General features: G+C 42.2%; 1 protein-coding gene across 1 annotated transcript in view; it reads left to right on the top strand.

The window, feature by feature from the left end:
- GABBR2 (gamma-aminobutyric acid type B receptor subunit 2) overlaps positions 1-24,520 on the top strand; it is a 435,702-nt gene that overhangs the window by 222,812 nt on the left and 188,370 nt on the right. Inside the window, exons 9-10 of the mRNA XM_061588946.1 lie at positions 20,795-20,875; positions 23,865-24,015. Of these exons, the coding sequence (XP_061444930.1) occupies positions 20,795-20,875; positions 23,865-24,015 (232 nt within the window). The remainder of the gene's footprint in view (positions 1-20,794; positions 20,876-23,864; positions 24,016-24,520) is intronic.

Below are 24,520 nucleotides of genomic sequence, written 5' to 3'. Positions count from 1 at the left end.
GGTCCAATTTGGTAAAATGTGTATTGGATGCACTGTTTTACAGTGGTTCCAATCCTATCTCCAGGGTCATTTTCAGAGAATAGCATTGGGTGATTGTTCCCTGGCAGTTGTGCTGTGGGGTGCCACAGGGTATCATCTTGTTCCCCATGCTGTTTAATATCTATATGAAGCCCTTGGGACCAGGGCCGGGTTAAGCTGAGGAGGGCCCCTAGGCTGATTCTGAGCCGCCCGCTGTCCCATCCCATCCCATCCCCCCTGCTTCACCTACCTTCCTGCTTTTTTTGTGGCTGCGCACACTGCATGCACAGGTTTGCCATCAATCAAGATGGTGGCCGAGGTTTCCCTAAGAGGCTGAAGCCTCTGCCGCCATCTTGGTTGATGGCAGCAATGCGCGTGTGTAGCACGCATGTGTGCCATCAACCAAGATGATGGCAGAGGCTTCAGCCCCTTAGGGAAACTTCGGCCGCCATCTTGATTGATGGCAAACCGCAAAAACAGCAGAGAAAAAGGTAAGTGAAGTGGGGGGATGGCGGGCGGTTCGGAAGCTCTTGTCCCGTGATCCGCAGCTCCAGTCCTGCTTCCGTGGATCACGGGTCCCCAAGGACACCGGGCCCCTAGGCTGCAGCCTACTAAGCCTAATGGATAATCCGGCCCTGCTTGAGACTGGTCATCAGGAGATTTGGGGTGAGGTGTCAGCAGTCAGCAGCTCTGTAACATCTGAATCAAGAGAGGCCGTGCAAGCCCTGGACCGGTGCCTGGACTAGGTGGTGGGCGTGATGAGTGCCACTAAGCTGAGTCTGAATCCTAGCAAGACAGAGGCACTGTGAATTGGTGGTTCCCAAGTTCAGATAATTGATCAATTGCCTGCTTTGGATGTGGTTGTAGTCCCTCTGAAAGAACAGGTCCATAATCTGGGAGTGCTCCTGGATCCATCTTTGTGACTAGAGGCCTGGCTAGGAGTGGCTTTTACCAGCTTCGGCTGTTTCTGGACCAGGATAGCCCAACCACTGTTGCCCATGCACTAGTAACCTCCAGATTGGATTACTGTAATGCGTTCTATATGGGGCTGCCCTTGAGGTTGGTCCAGAGGTTGCAGCTGGTGCAAAATGGCATGGCAAGACTGCTCACTGGGGCAGGGTGTTGCCAACATGTCACCTTGCTGCTGAAAGCATTGCAGGGTTTACCTATTAGCTATAGGGCTAAGTTCAAGGTTCTAGTTTTGGTATACAAAGCCCTATACATCTTGGGACCAGGATACCTGAAACACCGTCTTACCCCTTATATACCCAGTCAGTCACTATGGTCTGCAGGTGAGGGCCTCCTGCAGATACCATCTTATCAGGAGGTCCGTTCCATGCAACATAAGAAGCAGACCTTTAGTGTAGTTGCACCTAATCTTTGGAATTCCCTCCCCTTAAATATTAGACAGGTGCCATCTGTTTTCTTTTTGGTGCCTGCTGAACACCTTCCTCTTTCAGTAAGCCTTTTAAGTAGAGACCTTCTCTCAGTCTGCGTCTGTGTTGGAATTGCTTTTAATATGTGTTTAAGCTTTTTTAAAAAGAAGTTTTTAAAGCTTTTAAAAAAATATTTTTAAAAGATGTTTTGTTTTAATATGCTTTTAAGGATGTTTTGTTGTAATGTATTTTAAAGTCTGTTTTTATGATGTTTTAGAGTGTTTTTAGTGTTTTTCTTTGCTGCCCTGGGCTCCTACTGGGGGGAAGGGTGGGATATAAATCTAATAAATAAATAATAAAAGTCTTTATGTGCATGATGGATTGTATCCAAAAAATTAATTTCAACTCAAGCAACAGGACTTCCCTTTCCTCTCCTCTTCCCGTGTGCCCCCCAAATTTGCTCCAGAAGGTCCCCCACCTCTCTGGAGCAGATTTTGAGGGTGTTCAGAGGTGGAGCTGCAGTGAGAGGAGGGGAGTGGGAAGTTCCGACATATAAGCAGAAGCCTGTTGCACAAGTGGAACAGCACCATTGGATGCAACGCTTTATAAAAATAATGAAAAACAGACTGGTTAAAGTGTTCTCATGAAAAATTAATTAAAATGCATAAATGGGTACAAATAACATTAATTGAATGTTCCTGCTAAGGACACCCATGCATGTAACTTTTGCTGGATCAAGCTCAACATGTACAAATCTAATATATATCTGAACTGACACTGAAATGTGCATCTGAGTGCCAATATCGATCTTTCTGCACTCCATTATTTTTAATGGGATGACATTCAAATGTTGCTTCTAAATTCTTAAACAAGGAATTATAAGTGAATATCTTTAAGCGCTTCTTCTGGGTTTAGGTGTATATTCTGGGGAGGTCTTATATGGAGATTGTGAGAATTTACCAATTTTAAACACACCATATTGCAAAAAAGCAAGTCTTGCCATATTGTTGGCTGCTTTAATTTGATGTGTTACTTTCTCCATTGCAAATAAGTGTCAGGGGTTTTTTCCATTTGAATGTGAATCTGAGGACATTAAAATGCACAGATACTTATATCTACAATACCTTTTAAAGTATATCCTGGTGAAGTTTAGACTTATGGCTTTGATCCTCCCCTGCAGGGGTGGTGGACAGATTAAGATGGTCCACCCCCGGAGGCTAATAGAATCCACACGATTCCTAAATGCCCTGGGGGAGTTTCCAGTTGATAGAGCAGGTGACCCTGTTGAAGCCCTTGTCACACTGTGGAACATCGATGTACGTTGGACTCTTGACACAGATGCCCCCAAGCGTTCTCTCCGGCATTGTGGAGCCCGCTTTGTACCTTGTTACACCAGTGAGCTAAGGGCAATAAAACAGGCTGGCCAATGGCTAGAGTGCAAGTGGCGAAAGACGTGCTGTGAGGCTGATTGGACAGGAGTAAAACATCATAACCGTGTCTACTGTATGGCGGTGAGGATGGTGAAGAAGGCTCACTTCTCTGCCTCCATCACATCCTGAAGTAGTCATCCAGTGGATCTTTTCCATATTTCCAGGGTTCCGTTGACATCAGCTCCAGGAAATGAAGGTTTAGACCCTTCAGAGGTCCACTGTGAATTGTTTGCAAGACACTTTGAGGGTAAAGTTGCTCGACTCCATAGCAGTCTTGAGCCCCCTCCACATCTACTGTAGTCCACAATAAGGCGTTCAGTGCAATGTGTGCTGCAACTTCTTGGGAACTGTTTCAGTTGATGCGGCCTGATGACATAGACAAGGTGCTTGTGATGATGTGGCCACTTCTTAGCTTATTAAAGCTTGCAGAGGGGGTCTGACCGAGTGGATCCATTGGTTTGTGACAACTACTGACTGGTTGCAAATACCCCCTTTTTAGGGAAGGTGACTGAGAGGATTCTGGCACAGCAACTGCAAATACTCTTGGATGAAACAGATTATCTTGACCCATCCCAGTCTGGTTATGGGACTGAATCGGCCTTGGTTGTCCTGATGAATGACCTTTATTGGGAGAAGGACAAGTTTGCTGACAGATGTTGTCCAAGTGGATCCAGGTTGTGGTCAACACATCTTTGCCAGAGGGAGTGGTTGCACCCTCCCTGAAAGAGGCGGTGATCCGACCACTCGTGGAAAAGCCCACCCTGGACCCATTGGTGTGCAACAATTACCAACCGGTCACAAATACCCCCTTCTTCAGGAAGGTGTTTGAGAGGGTTGTTGCACAGTAATTGCAAGTACTCTTGGATGAAACAGATTATCTTGACCCGTTCCAGTCTGGATTCAGGCCTGGTTATGGGACTGAATCGGCCTTGGTCTCTCTGATGGATGACCTTTATCGGGAGAAGGACAGGGGAGTGAGACCCTGTTACTCTCACTTTATCTCTCAGCAGCTTTTGATACCATTGACCATGGCATCGTTCTGGGCCGACTTGGTGAGATAGGGCTTACTTAAGTGTCACTGCTTTTATTTGGCAGGAAACGAATACTTTTTTTAAAAAAAAGTTCTGCAATGGCCAACTAGTTTTGACAATAAACTATTATATGTGGTGTATGTACTTTTACATCTCCAGTGTGTGTGTATGTGGAATATTTCCAACAACCCTGTGAGGTAGGGTTGCAAACCAAGGCATCTTAGAACAAGAAATAAATCCCTTTAAAATCCAATAACCATAAAACAAGAATAAAACAGTTGCAAAACAGCTTAAAATGACATGATTCTGAATTTTGGATTGGATGAGTGAAGTTCCTTATCATTCAATTGCAGTCCTTTGCATGCTCCCCTGTCTGAGTAAGCCCCATTGAATGCGTTGGTACTTGCTTCTGAGTAAACATGCATAGGATTGCACTATAAATACCTTTACAGGTTGTGTAAATAATAAATATCTCTGACAGTCCTGCTTATATAAATATTTCTTCATACTATGTCATGATAAGTATCTGATTTCACACTATGGTTGTATATTATTTTTTCCTCTACGTTTTAAGAGTGCCCTTCTTCCTTGAGGTGGTCATGGTCCCCCTCAGTTGTTTTCACCCTGAGGGGCATATTAAGCTGAGAGATGGTGCGTAGCTCATGGTCACCCATAGAAGCAACAACAGTGGTTCATGCCCTTAGCTCAACCCCCTTAAACCCACTGATGATGCACCTTGTTGGTTGCATGATGGTTTGTTTCTTGCCCAATAGTGGTAAAAGAGAATTTACATACTGGGAAGTGTGGCTGCAATTGTTGTTGTTCCCAAGCTGCTAACTGTGAAGTTAGACCAGAAAAGGGTAGAGAATCTTCTTACTCTTATTCATTTCTCAAACCTCTTTCTGAAGTGAAGGGTCAAATCTGTAAAGAAGTTTATTTATTTATTTATTTCATTAAACTCATAGACCGCCCCATAGCCGAAGCTCTCTGGGCGGTTCACAAGACAAGAAATAGCAAAGTACAAGACATGTATCCATGTAAAACATATAAAAAGTTAAAAATTATAAAAAATTAAAACAATGTCAGCGTATACTAAACATAATTAATTAAAAAGCCTGGGTGAAAAGAAAAGTTTTGACCTGGCGCCGAAAAGATATTAACGATGGCGCCAGGCGTATCTCCTCCGGGAGATCGTTCCACATTTCGGGGGCCACCACAGAAAAGGCCCTTTTCCGCGTTGCCATCCTCTGAGCTTCCCTATGAGTAGGAACTCGGAGGAGAGTCTTTGATGATGAACATAGTGTACGGGCAGGTTCATAATGGGGGAGGCGTTCCAACAGGTATTGTGGTCCTATGCCGTGTAAGGCTTTATAGGTCAAAACCAGCACTTTGAACCAGGCCCGGAAACAAATAGGCAGCCAGTGCAAGCGGGCCAGAGTCGGTGTTATATGGTTGGACCGTCTGGTCCCCGTTAACAATCTGGCCGCTGCATTCTGCACAAGCTGCAGTTTCCGAACCGTCTTAAGAGGCAGCCCCACGTAGAGCGCATTGCAGTAATCTAATTTCGAGGTTACCAGCGCATGAACTACTGAAGCGAGGTTCTCTATGTCCAGATAGGGGCGCAGCTGGGCCACCAGCCAAAGCTGTAGAAAGCACCCCGTGCCACAGAGGCTATCTGAGCCTCAAGTGACAGGGATGGATCTAAAAGAACTCCCAAGCTACGAACCCATTCCTTCAGGGGGAGTGCAACCCCATCCAGAACAGGTCAAACATCCCCCATCCCGTCAGGAGAACCACCCACCAGCAGCATCTCAGTCTTATCTGGATTAAGTCTCAGTTTGTTAGCTCTCATCCAGTCCATTGTCGCAGCTAGACATCGGTTCAGCACGCCGACAGGCTCACCTGAAGAAGATGAAAAGGAGAAATGTCATCAGCATACTGATGGCAACGCACTCCAAAACTCCTGATGACCGCACCCAACGGTTTCATATAGATATTAAAAAGCATGGGGGACAGAACTGACCCCTGTGGGACTCCATATTGGAGGTCCCAGGGTGCCGAGCAATGCTGCCCAAGCACTACCCTCTGGAGACGACCCACCAAATAGGAGCGGAACCACTGCCACGCAGTACCGCCCACTCCCAGATCAGTGAGTCGTCCCAGAAGGATACCATGGTTGATGGTATCAAAAGCCGCTGAGAGGTCAAGGAGAATCAGCAGGGTCGCACTCCCCCTGTCTGCCTCCCGACAAAGGTCATCATACAGGGCGACCAAGGCTGTCTCCGTGCCGAACCCAGGTCTAAAACCCGACTGAAATGGATCCAGATAATCGGTGTCATCCAAGAGCTGGTTGGCAACCACTCGTTCTAGGACCTTGCCCAGGAGTTTGGAGCAGTCATGGCAAAAGGTAGGGCTGGGCGTTCCAGGCAAGGGGTTGCCAACCCTGCTTGGATATGGATATCTTTGCAGAGGATCCCTAGTCAAGCTTTGCCAACTGCACAATCCAAACCATATCTACTCAGAAGTAAGTCCTATTGAGTTCTATGAGGCTTTGTAAATATGTTTAGAATTGCGGTCTTCAGAGGCATCCATCTTTACTCCTGAGTGCTCCCATCTAACACCTCCACAACACTAGGCTCCCTACAATGGCCTTCTGGTGACTGGCCTGGCCTGAGGACACTTAAATCTTTCTTGCCAGAACAAGTAGACTAGATTAAATCCAGGCTCCATTTTTAGTTAAGATTTCTTAATTTCCCAGTAGAGAAATGTTTTTGTTTGAATTGTATATGCTCCAAACAACTGTGGTTGATGATTAAAGTATCATGCTTAGTGTCATCACTCAAGCCCGCCCCTTTGACATCACTCAGACTTGCCCCTGCGACATCACTAGGGCCCGTCTCTGAAATCGCAATGTTTGGGATGCTTCTGGCCTGTTAACTCTAGTCTAGAAGTGTATTTGCTGCAAAAATAGATGATTTCAAAAATAGTTGGGCCAGGCCACTTAATAAAGTTATCATCATCTAGCAGTTAAAAGGTTTCCTAGGTCAGGGGCATGAGCACTTAGGCAATGCAATGAGATTACATACAAATACATACCTTTACATATTGCATGTGTGTTACATACAAATAAAAAAGACACAAGCCAATAAAGTATGGAACATCTCTACTTCATACAACTTGGATTTTTTTTTTTATGAAATGATGAGCAAGGCTTTTAGCATAATAAAAGTTTAAATTTGTTAGGCCTGCCTGGGGCCAGGTGTGGCCCATGGTTATTTGGCTCTTTCTTAACTAAAGTTATTAAAAATTGGCCAACACTTTGCCTTTTTTTTTTACTACGATGGCTCATGATATGGAGTTTTAGTGTTCCCATTCCTGGCTATATGGAACATCTTGAGCTCATGGCCCCCTTAATTTTCAGAGTAGGACTGGATGCATGCATGGTTCCCAGGATGGATAAATAATAATAATTAGCAATGATATCACTAAAAATAAACAAATGAAAACATTCAAGTAGTAAAACAGTTCCAGACTCCTCCCTTTAGCTTATATCTGTAGCACAGAACAGAGAAGAAAAAGTTTTATAAAGCTGATGGCCTAGAGCCACAAGGATGTAATTCTAATCATCATCTTGTCAGAAAATGCCAGGATGCTTTCCTGCAAACATGATACATGATACAATGTTAAGGAGAGGATTCCTTGCCAAGGTGATTAAAATTTGAGAAGCAGAATTCCCTCAAAGACAGAAGCTCTTAGCTAGCAGAATATTATTAGGTCTGAATTGCACAAAATGTTCCGCTGTGTTTAATGGCCCAGCAGTGGTTGTACAGTCCTTGCTTTTCTGTGGACTTTGTTGTCACACAGGAAATAATTTGTAGTATATCGCTCTAAACTCCACTGCATGGTTCATAGGGTTGCCATATTGCAATTCCATAAATCTGGGCAGGCTAATTTGCATATCATGCAAGTTATTTGATAATTATGCTACTTAAGCATGTTCACTGTTGCATTGTCCAGGTGTTTTGTTTTTGTGCCTAGCAATTACCACCAAAAACTGGGGAAGGATGTGAGGAATCTTTTTTTTAAAAAATGTACATTTTCAGCATGAAATGCCTAGACTCTAGTGTCCAACGCTATGGAATATTTATTTATAAAAAGGATTTATATCCTGCCCTTCCACTGTTAAAAACAGAGCTCAGTGCAGCTTATTAACATAATATAAACAATAAAAATAGACAATCAATATAAAAACATAATAAAACAAAAACAAATATAAAACAAGTCAATGCAGCAGTATAAAATTCCAGCATAAAACAAAAAGCCAGCAAAGCATCAATTGAAAGAAATATTGTGACCAATAGGTTGTCTGTACCAACAATTAGGAAATGTGAAATGAACACACCACTACAACTTGTAACACAGATAAAAGTAAAGACTTCAGTACTATCAGTTCAGTCAGCCATCTTACCTAAAGAGATATGTTATATAAAGAGACGTTCTGATGTGTTTAATGGCCCAGCAGCGGTCATACAATCCTTGCTTTTCTGTGGATTTTGCTGTCACACAGGAAATACTTTGTAGTATATCATTCTATAATATATATATATATATATATATATATATATATATATATATATATATATATATATATACTCTCTCTGTGTGTATGCATATATGTGCATGTGTGTGTTTATATGTATACACATAAACACACAAACACACACACACCAATCCATCCCTGAGGATGGATGGATGATGGAGGAAATCAAGCAGGGTGATATTTGGTGGGGGAATGCCTGAAGTCATTTTGAAGAAGGATATATATATTATTATTATTATTATTATTATTATTATTATTATTATTATTATTATTATTATTATTTCAATTTATATACCGCCCTTAGCAGAATAGCTCTCAGGGCGGTGAACAAACAAGATAAAATACAATATATCATAGTAAAAAAACACAAAAACATGTACAAACAAACAACAGAAAGCACAACAAAAACGAAATACAACACAAATTAAGAAGGATACATGTTAAAAGTAGAAAGATTAAGAAAATTAAAAGATTAAAATGCCTGGGAGCATAAAAAGGTCTTTACCTGGCGCCGGAAAGATAGAAGTGTAGGCGCCAGGCGTACCTCTTCGGGGAGGCTGTTCCACAACTCAGGGGCCACCACAGAAAAGGCCCTAGATCTAGTAACCACCCTCCGGGCTTCCCGATGAGCTGGTACCCGGAGGAGGGCCTTAGATTCTGAACGAAGTGAACGGGTAGGTTCATAGCGAGAGAGGCGTTCCACAAGGTATTGAGGTCCCACGCCGTGTAAGGCTTTATAGGTCAAAACCAGCACCTTGAATCTCGCCCGGAAGCAAATAGGGAGCCAGTGCAGACGCGCCAGAATAGGTGTTATATGCGAAGACCGACTGGTCCTCGTCAATAGTCTGGCAGCCGCGTTCTGCACCAGCTGAAGCTTCCGAACTGTCTTCAAGGGCAGCCCTACGTAGAGCGCATTACAGTAATCCAATCTTGAAGTTACCAGAGCATGAACAACGGAGGCGAGGTCGTCCCTGTCCAGATAGGGGCGTAGTTGGGCTACCAGACGAAGATGGTAAAATGCATTCCGTGCCACCGAGGCCACTTGGGCCTCGAGAGACAAGGAAGAATCGAAAAGAACCCCCAAACTACGTACCTGTTCTTTCAGGGGGAGTGTAACCCCATCCAGAACAGGGTGAACATCCACCATATAAAAATATATAAATATTTTTTCGCCTTTTCTGAATTGCTGAACAGAGGTTCTGCTGGGCAATAGGGTGAGTGAGGCTGCATTCCAATGCAACTTTACTTGGGAATAAGCACCATTTAACAGGGTGGGGGCAGGGCCGAAAAATACAAATGCTAATACCACAGACTTTTCTACAGAGAGGTTTGTTTTTATACCTTGTATTTGTATAGGGGAGGAAATGTTTGGTAGATTCATATCCTTTATTCTGTCCTCCATGAAGGCAGTAGGGTTGCTAGGTCAGAAGCATCACAAACCCTGAGATTTCAGGGGTGGGCCCTAGTGATGTCATGGGGTGGGCCCTAGTGATTTCATTAAGCATGATACAATAAGCATCAAGCACAGTTGCTTGGAGCATACCATTCAAACACAAAAAAATATCTGATTGGAAATTAAGATAGAAATCTTAGCTAAATGAGGGTGTTTCTAGATCCAGCTAAAATGACAGGATTATTCCTTCTCACCAGCTGTGAGTGCTTTGGTAAGGAAAAACAGAAATTCTTACAGTGAATTTCTATTCCCGGAGGTTCCTGGAGGACAGTCATTGGCCTTGGAAATGGCGCCTCCCTCTGGGTCAGCAGGCAGGGTCCACTTCAGATGACTTCACCCTCGGGGAGGGGCCATCCCACTCTCTCCAGACCGGCTGGACAAGCAAGATCACCCCTTCGCCCCTCCAGATTACCTGACTGAAGTGTTGGAGTCCATCCTTCCAACGTTTCCCGACTTGAACAGAAACTGAAGAAAGGAGTAGAAATTGCCAGGAAATCCCTGGGTGCCCTAACTACCACCCCACATTTAGGGCACTGGCAGAAACCGCTAACCCCTGACCTGCATAGACCGAAAACCCAAAAAATTCATCACTCACCCCCTCCATTTGCTAGTTGCACATGTTTGGCGCCAAAACCTGGCCACACCCCTCCTTGATAAGGTTGTGGCTGGAGGCTTCCGAGTCCTCTGAGAGGCAGCCTAGATCCTCCTCCTCCATTGCACCTCCATTCGTTGCGACCCTACCCGATCCGCGCGGTGGCAGGAGAAGTCTTGTCGGCGCAGCAGCCACTTGTCTGGGTACCAGTTGCGCCTCTGCGAGGGAGAGATGCATCCCACTGCAAAAAGCCTCCCCCCTTGCACCGGCGCGCCTAAGTGAATCCTTGCCCCCACGCTAAGCTAAGGATGGGAAGGGAGGGCAGAAGAAGAAAGAAAAAATGGTGAAAGGGTGAAGTTTTAAAACTGAAACTGCTGAGCTCTTATTGAGCTCAGCAGGACCCAACCGAATGCTTCAGCTGGCAGGGCCAGTCTGGAGAGAGCGGGATGGCCCCTCCCCCAGGGTGAGGACATCTGAAGTGGACCCGACCCTGCCTACTGACCAAGAGGGAGGCACCATTCCCAAGGCCAATGACTGGCCTCCAGGAACATCCAGGAAACATTTTATCTATCCTACTGTTTCATCCAAGAGTACTACCCTACCCTACTTCTGGAAAGAAGGATTTAAGTGCCCTCAGGCCAAGCCAGTCACCAGAAATCCAGTGTAGGGAGCCTAATGTTGTAGAGTTGTTAGATGGGAGCATTCAGGAGTAAAGATGGATGCCCCTGAAGGCTGCAATTCTAAACACACTTACTAAGAGCCTAAGCTCCATAGAACTGAACAGGACTTACTTCTGAGTAGATATGGTTAGGATTATGCTGTTAGTAAGACTTGGCTAGGGACCCTCTGCAACAATATCCATATCCAAGCCGGGTTGGCAACCCCCTGCCTGGAATGCCCTGCCTGCCTTTTAACGTGGCTGCTTCAAACATCTTTGCAGATTTAATCCTTCACTGCAGAGAGAGGTTTGACAAATGAGTAAGAGTTAAGAAGATTGTCTACTCTTTCCTGCCTACTCTGTGGGCTGCTATAAACTCACTTTGACAGCCAACCCAATTCCAGTGAGTAATAATTGTCAGAGCGAAAACACACATGATTTGGTCTACCTTCACAGGCAGTAGATTGAGAACAGCAGCAATTGAAGCCACACTTCCCAGTATGTGAATTCTCTTTTACCACTATTGGAAAAAAACAAACCATCATGCAAATGACAACGTGCATCATCAGTGGGTTTAAGGGGGTTGAGCTCACCACATGGAACCACTGTTGTTGCTTCTATGGATGTAAGGGAGTAAGGTCAGAGGTAAATGAAATGCAAATTGAAAAGAAAAACAAATGACAGTGATGATTTCCTAAATGCAATACCATACCAACAACAAAAAGATTCCCATGAGTAAGACAGAAAACTCACAACCACTCAGGTTTCCTAACTAAAACTAAAAATATCCTGGCAGCCAGTCAGCCAAAGTCACAGAAATTTCCATGCAGCACAACCTGACTTGGGGGCTGCAGTTAGTGCAGAATGCTGTGGCACGATTGCTGACATGAGTGAGACTCTATCAGCACATAATACCTCTGCTCTGAAATCAGCACTGGTTGCCGATTTGCTACCAGGCCAAGTTCAAGGTGTGCTTTCCATGTTACAGGTGCCACACAATATTTGTTCTGCTCTTGTAAGCAATCAGTGCTTTAGTGTGGCAGCACCCATGCTTTGGAACTCCCTTCATTGTACCCATTTTGGCATCTGCTAAAAACATTTTTGTTCAGTCAAGGCTACCCAGGCATGTAGAAGCTGTTGTGTTTTTTATCTGTTTGTAACTCATTGTAGGTTTTATTATTTTGAATGTTTTTAAATTCCTGTCTTTAACTGTTTTTGCCAATGATTATATTGTTTTAATTCTTTCTATAAACTGCTTTGAGATATTTTACAATAAAGCGCTATAGTGTTGTAAATGCTGTAAATAAAATACATAAATAAATTTTGGAGTCACTGTGGCCCTTGGGTCTCTTTCCAGTTTTAGGAACAAAGGAATCTGCCTTATACTGACTCAGGCCATTTGGTGCCATCCAGTTCAGATTGGCTCTCCATGAATCCAGGCAACATTCTTTTCCAGAAATTGAATTTTGGACCTTTGCATGCAAAGCATATGCCCTACCACTGAGCTACAACCCTTCCCCTGTTTTAAAGAAGTATCTTTTTAAATCGTTCTTTTCAATTCACTAATGAATGTACATCATACCTAGGGCAGATCCACACCATTCATTTAAAGCACGTTCAACATACATTTGAAGCACATGAATCACACCAAAGAATCCTGTGAACTGTAGTTTGTTAAGGGTGGTGGGAACTATAACTTTGAGGGGGAAGCTACACTTCCCAAGATTCTTTAGGGGAAGTCATATGCTTTATTTATTTGTTTGTTTGTTTAATTATTTGAGTTATATCCCACTCTTCCCCCCAGCAGGAGCCCAGATCGGCAAACAAAAGCACTTAAAACATCATAAAAAATAGACATTAAAATACATTAAAACAAAACAACTTTAAAAACATTTTGAAAAAGCTTTGAAGTGTTTTTTTAAAAAAAGGTTAAAAACATTGTTTTTAAAAAAGGTTTAAAAGCATATTAAAAAGCAATTCCAACACAGAAGCAGACTGGGATAAGGTCTCAACTTAAAAGGCTTGTTTCTAACTTTCCCTGGTTCATGCTTCTCACATTCCATATTCCAATTCTGGATATCATACAACTCCGGACTCTCCTTTTGCATCTGTGCGTATCAGCCTCTGGGCTTCCAGTTATCTTTGACCCAGTGGCATCATTAGTCATGCTTTTCCGTTGTTCTTTCCCAGTATGTTGTTGAGTGTCATCTGACCTGGGGGTCTCATCTTTCAGCACTATCTCGTGTTGCATTTTGGATACTCTGTTCATAGGGTTTTCATGGTAAGAGGTATTTAGAGGTGGTTTACCATGGCCTTCCTCTGACTTTGGATGCATCTTAGTCTGGTGTCTCAACTTTGACCATTCTACCTTGGGTGCGCCTGCTAGGAGTCTAGCCTCTTGGTTGAGACTCCTGATGGCGACTCCTGATGGCATTGCTGTCAGCTTCTTTGACACTCTCAAACCTCCTCACCACATTAAGGTGTGCATCCTAGAGGAGGAAAAGTAATCATACTCCATGAAATTCTTTATTCCTTATTTAGTAAAAGTCATTTAGGGTAGGATTTTTAGAGGGCAGCCTGAAAATGTGTGTGTGTAGTTTTGTAGGACTAAGGTTGTTTTGTAAGATTAAAATAGATCGGTGCTGTTTGATGAGAATTGTGCATTTATGCACCAAAATTTTCAAATAAAGCTAGAAGAGTAACTGTTGCTGGATGGCATTTTAGTTTATGACAAAGTTATTTGTATCCAAGTGTGTCTGCCTAGTTTCTTGGGGTAGCTTGTGATGACATACATCCCCAACAGTTTGGCTAAGAGAACAATATAACTCAGCAGTACTGTGGAACAGAGAATGTCTACAATAGCCAAGAAAACTGCAGTCTGCAGCAAGATGAGAAAGAGCCCATCTACCACTTTAGTGGAACTGTTCACTAAAAAGCCTTTCTTTTAGGGAAAAATAACTTATTTGGCAGTTAAAAGGTTCAAATGTATGGGTGTACATGGTATACCACCCCACTTCTCCAAGTGATGAGAAGTTGCATGACCACAATACTTACTTTGGCTCAGTTTCCTTTGAAAGGAGTTGACTTATGATGCTTTTTAGTATTTTGAATTTATTTGGAAATAAACGATTTGGGGATAGGTGGAGGCACAGCTTAACATCTCAACATACAGTGAAATCCACTGCCCCTCATCAGATCTCCAAAGGGAGACAGCTGCCCGAGAAGGACCCTTCTCTGAGTTTGTGGATCCCAGAAAGTCAGTTGTGTGTGTCACTTGAAAACTGTCCTTTGTTCCCTGTCACAAACACCTAAATTACATCATCGTTAATGGGGTTACCCCAGCTTTGTATACTTAGGATTGCTCTATTAGTGTATCTCCTCAATTTCCAAACCTGGGCTCAAGTGTTGTCCTGCTCCAGACAAACTTGTGATGTAAATTCCAGCTCTAAGAATGTTGGCATGTTTGTGTATGATTTGCAGGTGGACACAGGTGATTTTCTGTATTAATTTTATTTTCAGTAATGTGATAATATGTTCGCTATTCCCAGTTAATGCTGGGAAGGACAAGCACTTCACTGCTGTAAAAAAAAGGAAAGGAAAGGAAAACGACCACAGTGAGCTTTTTTCTTAAATATTAAGCAGAAGTATTTAGTTACTGTCTTTCCTTCTTTCTTCTGTCATGACTGGCAGCTTTGCCATCTTTATCTAGAAACTGGCTCACTGAAAGAACGTTTATTTCATCTTGATACGCCTAAACGTTCCTTATCTCAGCTGGCCACAGATGTCTCACTGACATTTTTAGTTCCTCTTATCAGTTGTCTGGCAGGTAGGAAGTGTAATTTTACTCAGATTTATCATATATTTTTTCTCCTTTTGTTGTAGTATTTATAGATTACTTAGCTATCTTGTTTCTTAGCCAATGTGTTTAAAAGCACCAATAACATTTGTCAATCTCAATTTCACTATTCTGAGGAAGGATTCATAGTCCTGCAAGGAGCTGAACCTTTCCAAATGTTGTTACATGCCCCCAGAATGGCCACTTTTCACAGTGGCCTGTGGCTCTTTCTCTTGGTTACAGAACGATACCAGCTGACACTAGGAATGGGGGGGGGATTGATTCAGTTTTAATTTAAAGCCAAATTTATCAAATTCACACTTTCCAAAATATGAGAACTGAAACACAGCCATCCTTCGAAATTCACACCTATCTTAATTTTGCAATACTAAGCAATGTTTGCAAAAATGCACATGCTAGGGGAAAGTGTGCATAAAAATTAATATATTAGTGAAAAGAGCATGCCAAAATGCATTATATTAGGAGAAATTGCTTGCAGAAATGTGTACATTAGTCAAAACTATATACATAAATGTGTTTCGTAAAAGAAATTCTTACTAAAATGCTGGATAATTTTCATTAGGACTTTTTTTTAAGCAAATTGCTGCAGAAATGTTGGGAACTGAATTTAAGATTGGAAAAATGAGAAACGAAGAGAACCAAAATTAAAAGATCCTTCCATCCCTAGTTGACACACTCATTTCCTGTGGTGCATATATTCCCTGCAACATCACAGGAAGTCTCTACCAGCTTAATAGCAAACTTGGTTAGTTAAGGGCCTATAAATCTGTAAGCAAAACAGGGCCATGTCAAAGTAAGGGAAATAAAGGACAAGAAGGAAATTGGCCTACTTAAACCCTTCATAGTTTATAGTATCCTGGAATTAGGAACCTGGTCGGGGAGAGGAGTAGTGCACAATGAGGTTTTAAAAAACCACCTTCTTACATTATACAACCTCACCAAGCTGTATAGCAACAAAGTACTCAGTTTCAGCACTGACAGTGCAGAGTGGAAGGTTTCAATAGGGTGAGAAAGCAGGGGGGGGAAGGGAGGTCTTTGCAAGTCCCAAACACCACTACAAGGCCCCTGTTCCAGGCTTGAATCCTAAACATAAGCATTACTATTAGGGGCTTGGAATACACTGGCTGTGACATTTTGTTACAGGTCCCCACTTGTTAGCGTCTACTTTTGCTCCTCATAGCTCCAGCTCTTGACAGCCAGCCACTTTGACTCCTCTTTGTCCAGTTTTAATCTTTTTTTCTGTCTCAGTGTTTCACAAACTTCTCATGGTGGAGTAGCTCTAGTATACCGTAAATCTATTCCCTTATCTAGAATTTTCCTTCAATCTTCCCTTGGTTTTGAATCTCTCTGCCTGAAGCTTGGTCACCAAAATTACATTGTGATTCTTGTCATCTATCGCCCCCCCCAATTCACCAAGCCGTTCCTTATCTGACCTGTCTAACCTAATTGAAGGTTTACTCCTGGATTCTCCTAGACTTTTATTGTTGGGAGATTTCAATATTCATATAGAATCCCCCACCTCAAATGATGCTCTTGATTTTTTATCTTCAATGTCCACCTTGGGGCTACAACAGTTAATCTTAGTCCCAACTCACATTGCAGGCCATACCCTAGATCTTGTCTTCCAACCAGAAGCAGATACCTCTGCCCTTCGAATAGAGAATATAACTTCTACCCCATTATCTTGGTCGGACCATTATTTAATTAGTTTCAACCTACTTGTGTCTTCTGTACCTCTTAAAATCAGAACCCCTATTGTTATACCGTCCTAAGAGATTATTAGACCCTGACATATTCTTATCAAAGCTTAAGGAATACTCATGCCCCCCTACCGGAACTCCAATTGATACTTTGATCTCTTCTTGGAATAACACCATGGTCGAAATTATGAATTCAATGGCCCCCCTTTGTCCGTTAAAAATTACAAGATTCAAATCAGCTCCCTGGTTCTCTAATGAACTACTAGAAATGAAGCGTACCTATCGTAAGCTGGAACGCCGATGGCAAAAAACTAGGAGCCCATCTGACCGAGCTCAAACCAAGAAATCTGTGAAAGCCTATACCTTGGCTAGACATGCTGCCCAAAAAGCATATTATTCTGCTGCAATTACTTCAGCTGGAAATCAACCTAAACAACTCTTTCAGATAGTTAACAGTCTCCTCCATCCAAAAGACCCGGATTCAGATACAGTATATTCTCAAACCCACTGCCAACAATTTGCTACATTCTTTGAAGGTAAGGTGGATCAGATTCGTTCCACCTTAGACTCTGCTAAAACGGTAGAATATAATGATAGTCCATCAGATTATGATGTAGCTAAATCAGCAGAATCTAAAGACACTCTATCAGAAGTCAGTCTACTATCCCAGTTTTCATATTTTCAACCTATCCAACCAGATGACATTCTCCAACTTCTCTCTAGAATGAAACCAGCTAACTGCTCACTTGATCCCTGCCCTTCATGGCTCATAAAAACGTCTAAAGCTGAACTTGCGAATTGGCTCAGTGTGATAATTAATGCTTCATTCCAACAAGGTCATGTCCTCGAAACTTTGAAAGAAGCAATTGTAATTCCATTATTGAAGAAACCCTCTCTTGACCCCACACTTCTCAGTAATTTTCGTCCAGTATCTAACTTATCCTTCATCAGTAAAGTCATCGAACGAGCTGTAGTCACACAACTTCAAACATTTATAGATTCAAATAACTGTTATGATCCCTTTCAATCAGGCTTTAGGCCCAAACATGGGACTGAAACAGTGTTAACAGCACTGGTGGATGATCTGCGACTGGAATTAGATAGAGGAAATCTAACTTATTTAGTGTTGTTAGACCTGTCAGCTGCTTTCGACACTATCGACCATACCATTCTTCTGCACCGCCTCTCTAATTTGGGATTCCGTGGAACGGTACTACAATGGCTTCGTTCCTTTTTGGAGGGCAGACTCCAGAGAGTTGTCCTTGAGAACTTTTCATCTAAGGTTTGGCCATTACGATGTGGTGTCCCCCAAGGCTCCGTATTATCCCCAATGTTATTCAATATTTATATGGAGCCCTTAGGAAGGATCATCCGTGAATTCGGAATACACTACCATAAATATGCAGATGATACCCAACTCTATTATTCTTTCCCGCCAGATGTTTCAGAGGCGGTTCGTCCCTTAAACCAATGCCTGGCTGCAATACAGCAATGGACTAACAGGAACAAACTGAAACTTAACCCAGAGAAGACGGAGGTTCTACTAATTGGACATAAACCCTCTCATGAATTTAACAACGTACTTATTTTAGATGGGGTCCCACTCCCTTTGAAGTCCCAAGTTCGGAGTTTGGGTATTCTTTTAGATTCTGCTTTGACCCTTGAACCCCAAATTGCAACAGTATCCAGAAGTGCTTTCACCCAATTAAAGCTAGTCCGCCAACTTCGTCCGTTTTTAGGAACGTCAGACTTGAGGCAAGTGACACAGGCTCTTGTGACCTCAAGATTGGACTATTGTAACGCTCTTTATATAGGACTATCTGCTAGATCGCTTCGCCCGCTTAAGTTGGTTCAGAGAGCGGTGGCCAGAATGGTGACCGGAGCTGGTCCACAAATGCATACTACACCTCTTCTTTATCAACTTCATTGGCTACCGATTTTATTTCGACACCAGTTTAAAATTTTGGTATTAGCTTTCAAGGCCCTACATGGATTAGCACCAATATATCAAACTGTATTCTGGAATTTAAATCTCAGCGACCGACAAGAGTACCCCTCGAACATTCTCTCATCATTCCATCTACCTTTATAATCCGCCGCTCCAATACTAGGAACAAAGCTTTTTCGTGCATAGCTCCCATCTTATGGAATAACCTGCCACCAGAGATCCGATGTTCCTCCTCACTCACGGTCTTTCGCCATCAGTTAAAAACATTTTTGTTTCTTCAAGCTTTTAAAGTTAACATTAAATTGTTATAACTACTGTATAATTGATTTTCTTAACTTTATCTTTTAATTGTATATTGATTTGTATTAGACATTGTCTTATTTGTTCGCCGCTCTGAATTCTAAGAACTAGGGCGGGATTTAAAATGTTTAAATAAATAAATAAAATAAATAAATAAATAAATAAGTTACAGTCTCCCTATTTTTCTGTGTAAGTTACTGTTTTGAGCATACCTCTTCATTGGAAAAAGCAACATTCAATGCAGAGACAAAATGGGCAGCCTCCACTGGGTAATTCTGCCTCTATGTTGGAAGTGACTGAATGTTCCAAACCCAACCCTAGTAGAGGCCAGTTTGGAGGAGGCAAGGCCATAACAAGTGAATTACAAAGACAAAACATGTAGCCTCCTCTGTGGGTGGATACTTTGGGGTCACTGTACCCATATAATTAACGAATCTTGAGAAATGATGGTTGATGAGGCAACAAGAGTTCCGGGTTACAGATTCCTAGACCTTCCTTCTTACAGAGCTACTTTTTACAGAGGTCCCACAGAAAAGAGAGTTCCTGTTAAACCCATTTAGGTGTATAGTGTGGATATTACACCAGTTGCTAATGTTTGCAATTACTGTTAATTATCTGCTTTAAATTGAGTTCTATGCATTTTTTGTGGATTGGCTAGAAAATGAATGGTGTTAACATTGGAATTCAGATTCAGAGGGCAGTATGCAGTACTTCCACATATACAATGGGGCTCCTGACCAGCTCCCATTGACACTGTATCTCCTGTGCTGCTAGATATGCCATACCCCAAACTTTCAGGTGTGACCTCTGATACAGTACAAGAAGCTCTAGTGCAGCCTTTCCCAACTAGTGGGCCACCAGGTGTTGTTGGACCACAATTCCCATCTTTCCTGACCATTGGCAATGCTGGCTGAGGCTGATGGGAGTTGTAGTCCAACAACATCTGGTGGCCCACTAGTTGGGAAAGGCTGCTCTAGTGAAAGGGGGGAAACAGGGAAGTCTTGGTGTGTACTCAGAAGTGTTTATACGCACAGAATGAATTTCTCTGAATCCCAGGTAGAAAGGGTTCTTAGTTCTATGGCTTGATAACTGGGTGTCAGGATCAAGACTTTCTTGAATAGCTCAGTCTATCCTTGTAGTTTTACTGCCATGTGCTTTTAGTACAGCTGTGGCCTGACTAGCTGTGGGGACTATTTAGCAAGTCTCTTGGCAAGTCTACACAGGCATTGCATTAGATGTTCAAGTTCTTCAGCTAGTGGGGCTACTGCTTTTGCTTCAGACTGTTCTTGGGGTATGGTTTTGTTTTGCTTTTTATTCCTCCTTGCTACTTTAGAATCCTGCCTCTTTGCTTACTTAGCCTTCCTGGAAATCTCATCTTGGAGATCTGAAATGGTTGCCAGAACTGCTACTTGGCTTGGTTGCATGTTGAAGTTCCATGGAATTGCTTAGGAACCCCATGGTATGTAGACTGTTTGGGGTTTGGTTTCTGGAGCACACTGCAGCCCATGACTTTCACGCTGAGTCCACTAGCATTCTCTTGGACACTGGAAAAAGTATTCATTTATAGCTGGGAGAATTTTAAACAATGTTTGAGAGGGAAATGTAAGCTCATTAATGCTTTGAATTGTAGTAACTGTACAATATGGTACCAGTGATGCTTTAAAATTTTGCCACAATTCCTGCTCCATTAAGTTTCTCTGAGTCATTTCATATGCTACCTTGACTGTAGGTACAGCAACAACGAGAGAGACAGAAAGATAAATATAGCAGCTATTAGGAATGAAGAATATGTGAACTGACATAAACAATCCCATTTGTTTGTTTCTCTACAGACAAAAAGGAAGTGAAGGTGGGAGAATATAATGCTATACTTGATTCACTGGAAATTATTAACAACTCCATCAAATTCCACGGTAAGGCAGGAACAGAGAGGAAGGCACAGGAATGGTACTATAGCTTTCTGTATAATTTTTAGGTTGCATGGAATGCAAGAAATAGAAATGTTTCAGTACTGCTGCTGAGAAAAACTGATTTAAGAATGTAGATTCTAAACTGTGCCATTTCAGACTGCAGATTAGCGTGTGTGATATTTTGAGTTCAAGTCTTCATCACAAAAAGGTGCAAGCTTAAAATATCACATGATCACAAAGCAACCACTGCTATGAATACATTTTGTTCAGCCAGGGCCTTCAGCACTGTTTAAAAGCAGCTCCTTTCACTGTGTAAATTGGACCATAATAGGGAGCATTTATTGCAGCCATACCTTTTTTTTGCTAAGAGTTTTGGACCACTGCATTTCAAATGGTGCTGCTCTTGCTATGGCATCACTTCATGGTCCTGTGGCAGCAGCCAGTTGTGTAAGCTAGACTTTGCATAGAGATGACATTTTCTGTTATTGTTGTTTTAATTTATGAATCACCTTGCCCATGAATCTCAAAATTTACAAACATACCATAGAAACAACTAAAAATAGTTTTAAAAGCAGTACAGAAAATAGATTTTAAAACAATACAAAATAACTACCCAAGACAGAGACCATTTCACCCATCTAGAAAAGCATGTCAAAACAAAAATGTCTTCATTTTTTTCTTGTGAAGGACACCTATCATATCTCAACATGGATGTTGTTCCACAGAACAGGGGCAGCCACACTAAAAGCCCTGCTCCAATTTATTGTGGAGTGGGCTTCTGATATTTTGGGAACCTTGAGAACATCTCCTGCAGAAAGTTGTGTAAGTGATAAGGTATATCTCAAGTTACCTGGTCCTGAGCTGTACAAGGCCTTATATGTTAGCACCAAAGCCTTGGACTTGACCTGGTAGCAGATTGACAGCCAGTGCAGATCCCACTGACAGTGTGTTATATATTGGTGGTAGTTTGCCCCCACGCAGCCCAGCCACTGGGTTCTACAAGCTGCTGCAGGCTGTGGACCAAGGGTAACCCCAAATTTATTGTCAAGCTTTCCTGATCGAGGAACAGCCACTCCTACCCACGGAGGACACCTGTGCCTCCAGTGACAGAGTTCAATCTAGGAGCACTCCCACCCCAGACTACACACTTTCTCCATCAGGGAGTGTGCAGTTCATCTGGGGCAGACAACTGACAGACTTCTCTGACTTGACAACTACTCACCCACAGAGGCTCTGCCTTGCCAGGATTCAGATTATTAGCCCTCATCCAGCGCACCACCACATCCAGACACTGGTCCAGGGCCTGCACGGTCACTCCTGATTCTGATGTTGCAGAGAAATAGAGTGGATCATTGGCATCGTGATGGCACATTGCTCCAAATCTCTTTGTAACCATTCCCCTGGCTTCCTATAGAAGTTAAATAGCATTTAATATAGTGGTCAGTGGTAGCCCATAGCTCAAGATTGCCAGGACTCTCATCTAATGCCATCTTCTGGAAACATCCCTCAAGTTAAGACCAGAACCATTGCAGAACAATACCCTCAATACTCATGTCCTATAGATGATCTAGGAGGATACCATAGTTGACAGTATCAAAAGCTGATGCTGGGGTAGAGTAGGAGCATCAGAGTCTCATTTCCCCTCTCCCATTCCTGAAAAAATGCCATTCATCAGGGCTATCAACTCTGCCTCAAACCCAGGTCTGAACTTAAATTAGAAAGGGTATAGATAATCACCTTGCTCCAAGAATACCTGCAAATGCACCACCATGATGCTCTTGAGTAACTTATCCAAAATTGGGGTATTTGCTACTAGTTACATGCCATCAGTTCCCCCCCCCCCAGAAAATAGCCACATTACCACCTTCTTCAAGGTGGTAGGCACCACCACTTCCTGCAAATATACATTCACCACATTCTCTGCCCAGTCATCCCTCCCCTTCCATCATCTATACTAGTTTGAAGTGTGTTATTTTAGTAATCTGTACAAGCGGTTGCCCTGATTACCTTATGCTGTAAGATAAGTCAGTATATTATTATTCCCCCCCCCACTCCCAGGTTTCAGATGAGAAACATGAGACTGAGAACTAGTGGGGTCCCTATGTCACCTAGTCAGTCCATAGCAGAGGCAAGATTTGAACTGGTGCCTTCCTGGTTCATGTGTCAGTCTCTTAACACCAACACACGCGTCAAGGCTCCTGTGTCTCTGATGGTTGCTTAGAAATTAGAGTTTTAGTGGGTGCACCTTCTTCAACCATTGTGTACTGCCACAATCCTCCTTTCTATTCAAATACTAATAGTATAGTCTGGCATTAAAGGTCTAGCCCTACCATGTAGGAATAGTGTGTAGCTTTTGTTGTCATTTAATAAATGAAATGATGCAGTGCATGTCTTCATTAGAATAAATACAGTAAGCATTTAAATTTACTGAGTAAACTTTATATGTAAGCCATGGCAACTGTCAGTCTCTGAATGAGTAAAAAATGAAATGCATATATGACCATAAGCAATAAAAAATATTCAGGCCATATCTCAGTGGCTGAGCACATCCATGTATGTTGCATACTTCCCAGTTCAATCTCTCGTTAAAGGATCACAGGTGGTGATACTCTTGCTGAGATATGCCTTTTTTGCATCTAAATAATGTATAGCAGCAGCTGTGTTCCTATACTTTATATTGTTTTGTAAAGCCCACATGACTTTGATAGGTAGATAATATAGATATATTTAAAGGATCTCAGAGAGAACTTTCTTCCCAAGACCTCAAAAAAGCACTGCCCATTATGGTGGGCAGTGTTGGACTTACTGGACTGTTGTCCTAATCATAGCTCCCTTCTAGTTTTAGGCCTTACTTGCAAATCTATGAAAGGAAGAGTCTTTAATAACAAGAATAAATTTCTAGAAATTGAATGGCTATTGTTTTTGTTATTGGTGGTGGTTTATTTGTCTCAGGAATATAATGTTAACTCTTTTTTTCTTGCTGGTATTTTAGGAAAAGAACCACCAAAGGACAGAACAATTATCCAAAAGCAGCTTCGCAAGATCTCCCTGCCCCTCTACAGTATTCTTTCAGCACTCACTATCCTGGGAATGATCATGGCCAGTGCTTTTTTGTTCTTTAACATCAAAAACCGAAATCAGAAGTAAGTGACTACATTTGCCCTATTTCCCTCCCCACCCTACCTCCTCCTTTGTAAGCTCTATTAATTGGGACAATTGACATGAAACAACCATGTGGTGGCTATAAAGATAATGGGAATGATCCATTCAAAATTAGTCATTTCTTAAGACTGCAATCTTGTGTATTTCCACATGTAATTAGATCTAATTGAACTCAGTGGTACTTACATCCAAGTAAACATGTACTGAACTGGAGTGCATGTCTCTTTGATTTCAGTGGAAGAACTAAACACATACTTAAATCTCTCCAAGTGAAATTGGTGTGTCATAAAAGTGCTTAATTTTGACTGGATCATGCCTAATTTTTAAAAAAAATTATTCTGCTTAATTGATGTTACTGTACAATATCTTTGTGTTGGAACATTTTGTTAAATCCTTTTATTTTGTTAGATCAAAATTAATGTTTTACACTGTGTATTATTAGCAAAATCCCTAGTTAATTAAACTACTGTGTAATGTAAGGAATTG

The sequence above is a fragment of the Rhineura floridana genome, chromosome 1, assembly GCF_030035675.1.
Source record: "Rhineura floridana isolate rRhiFlo1 chromosome 1, rRhiFlo1.hap2, whole genome shotgun sequence".
Classification (NCBI taxonomy): Eukaryota; Metazoa; Chordata; class Lepidosauria; order Squamata; family Rhineuridae; genus Rhineura; species Rhineura floridana.
Note: the sequence above shows the minus strand (reverse complement) of the source record. Positions and strands in the feature narration are given on the sequence as shown.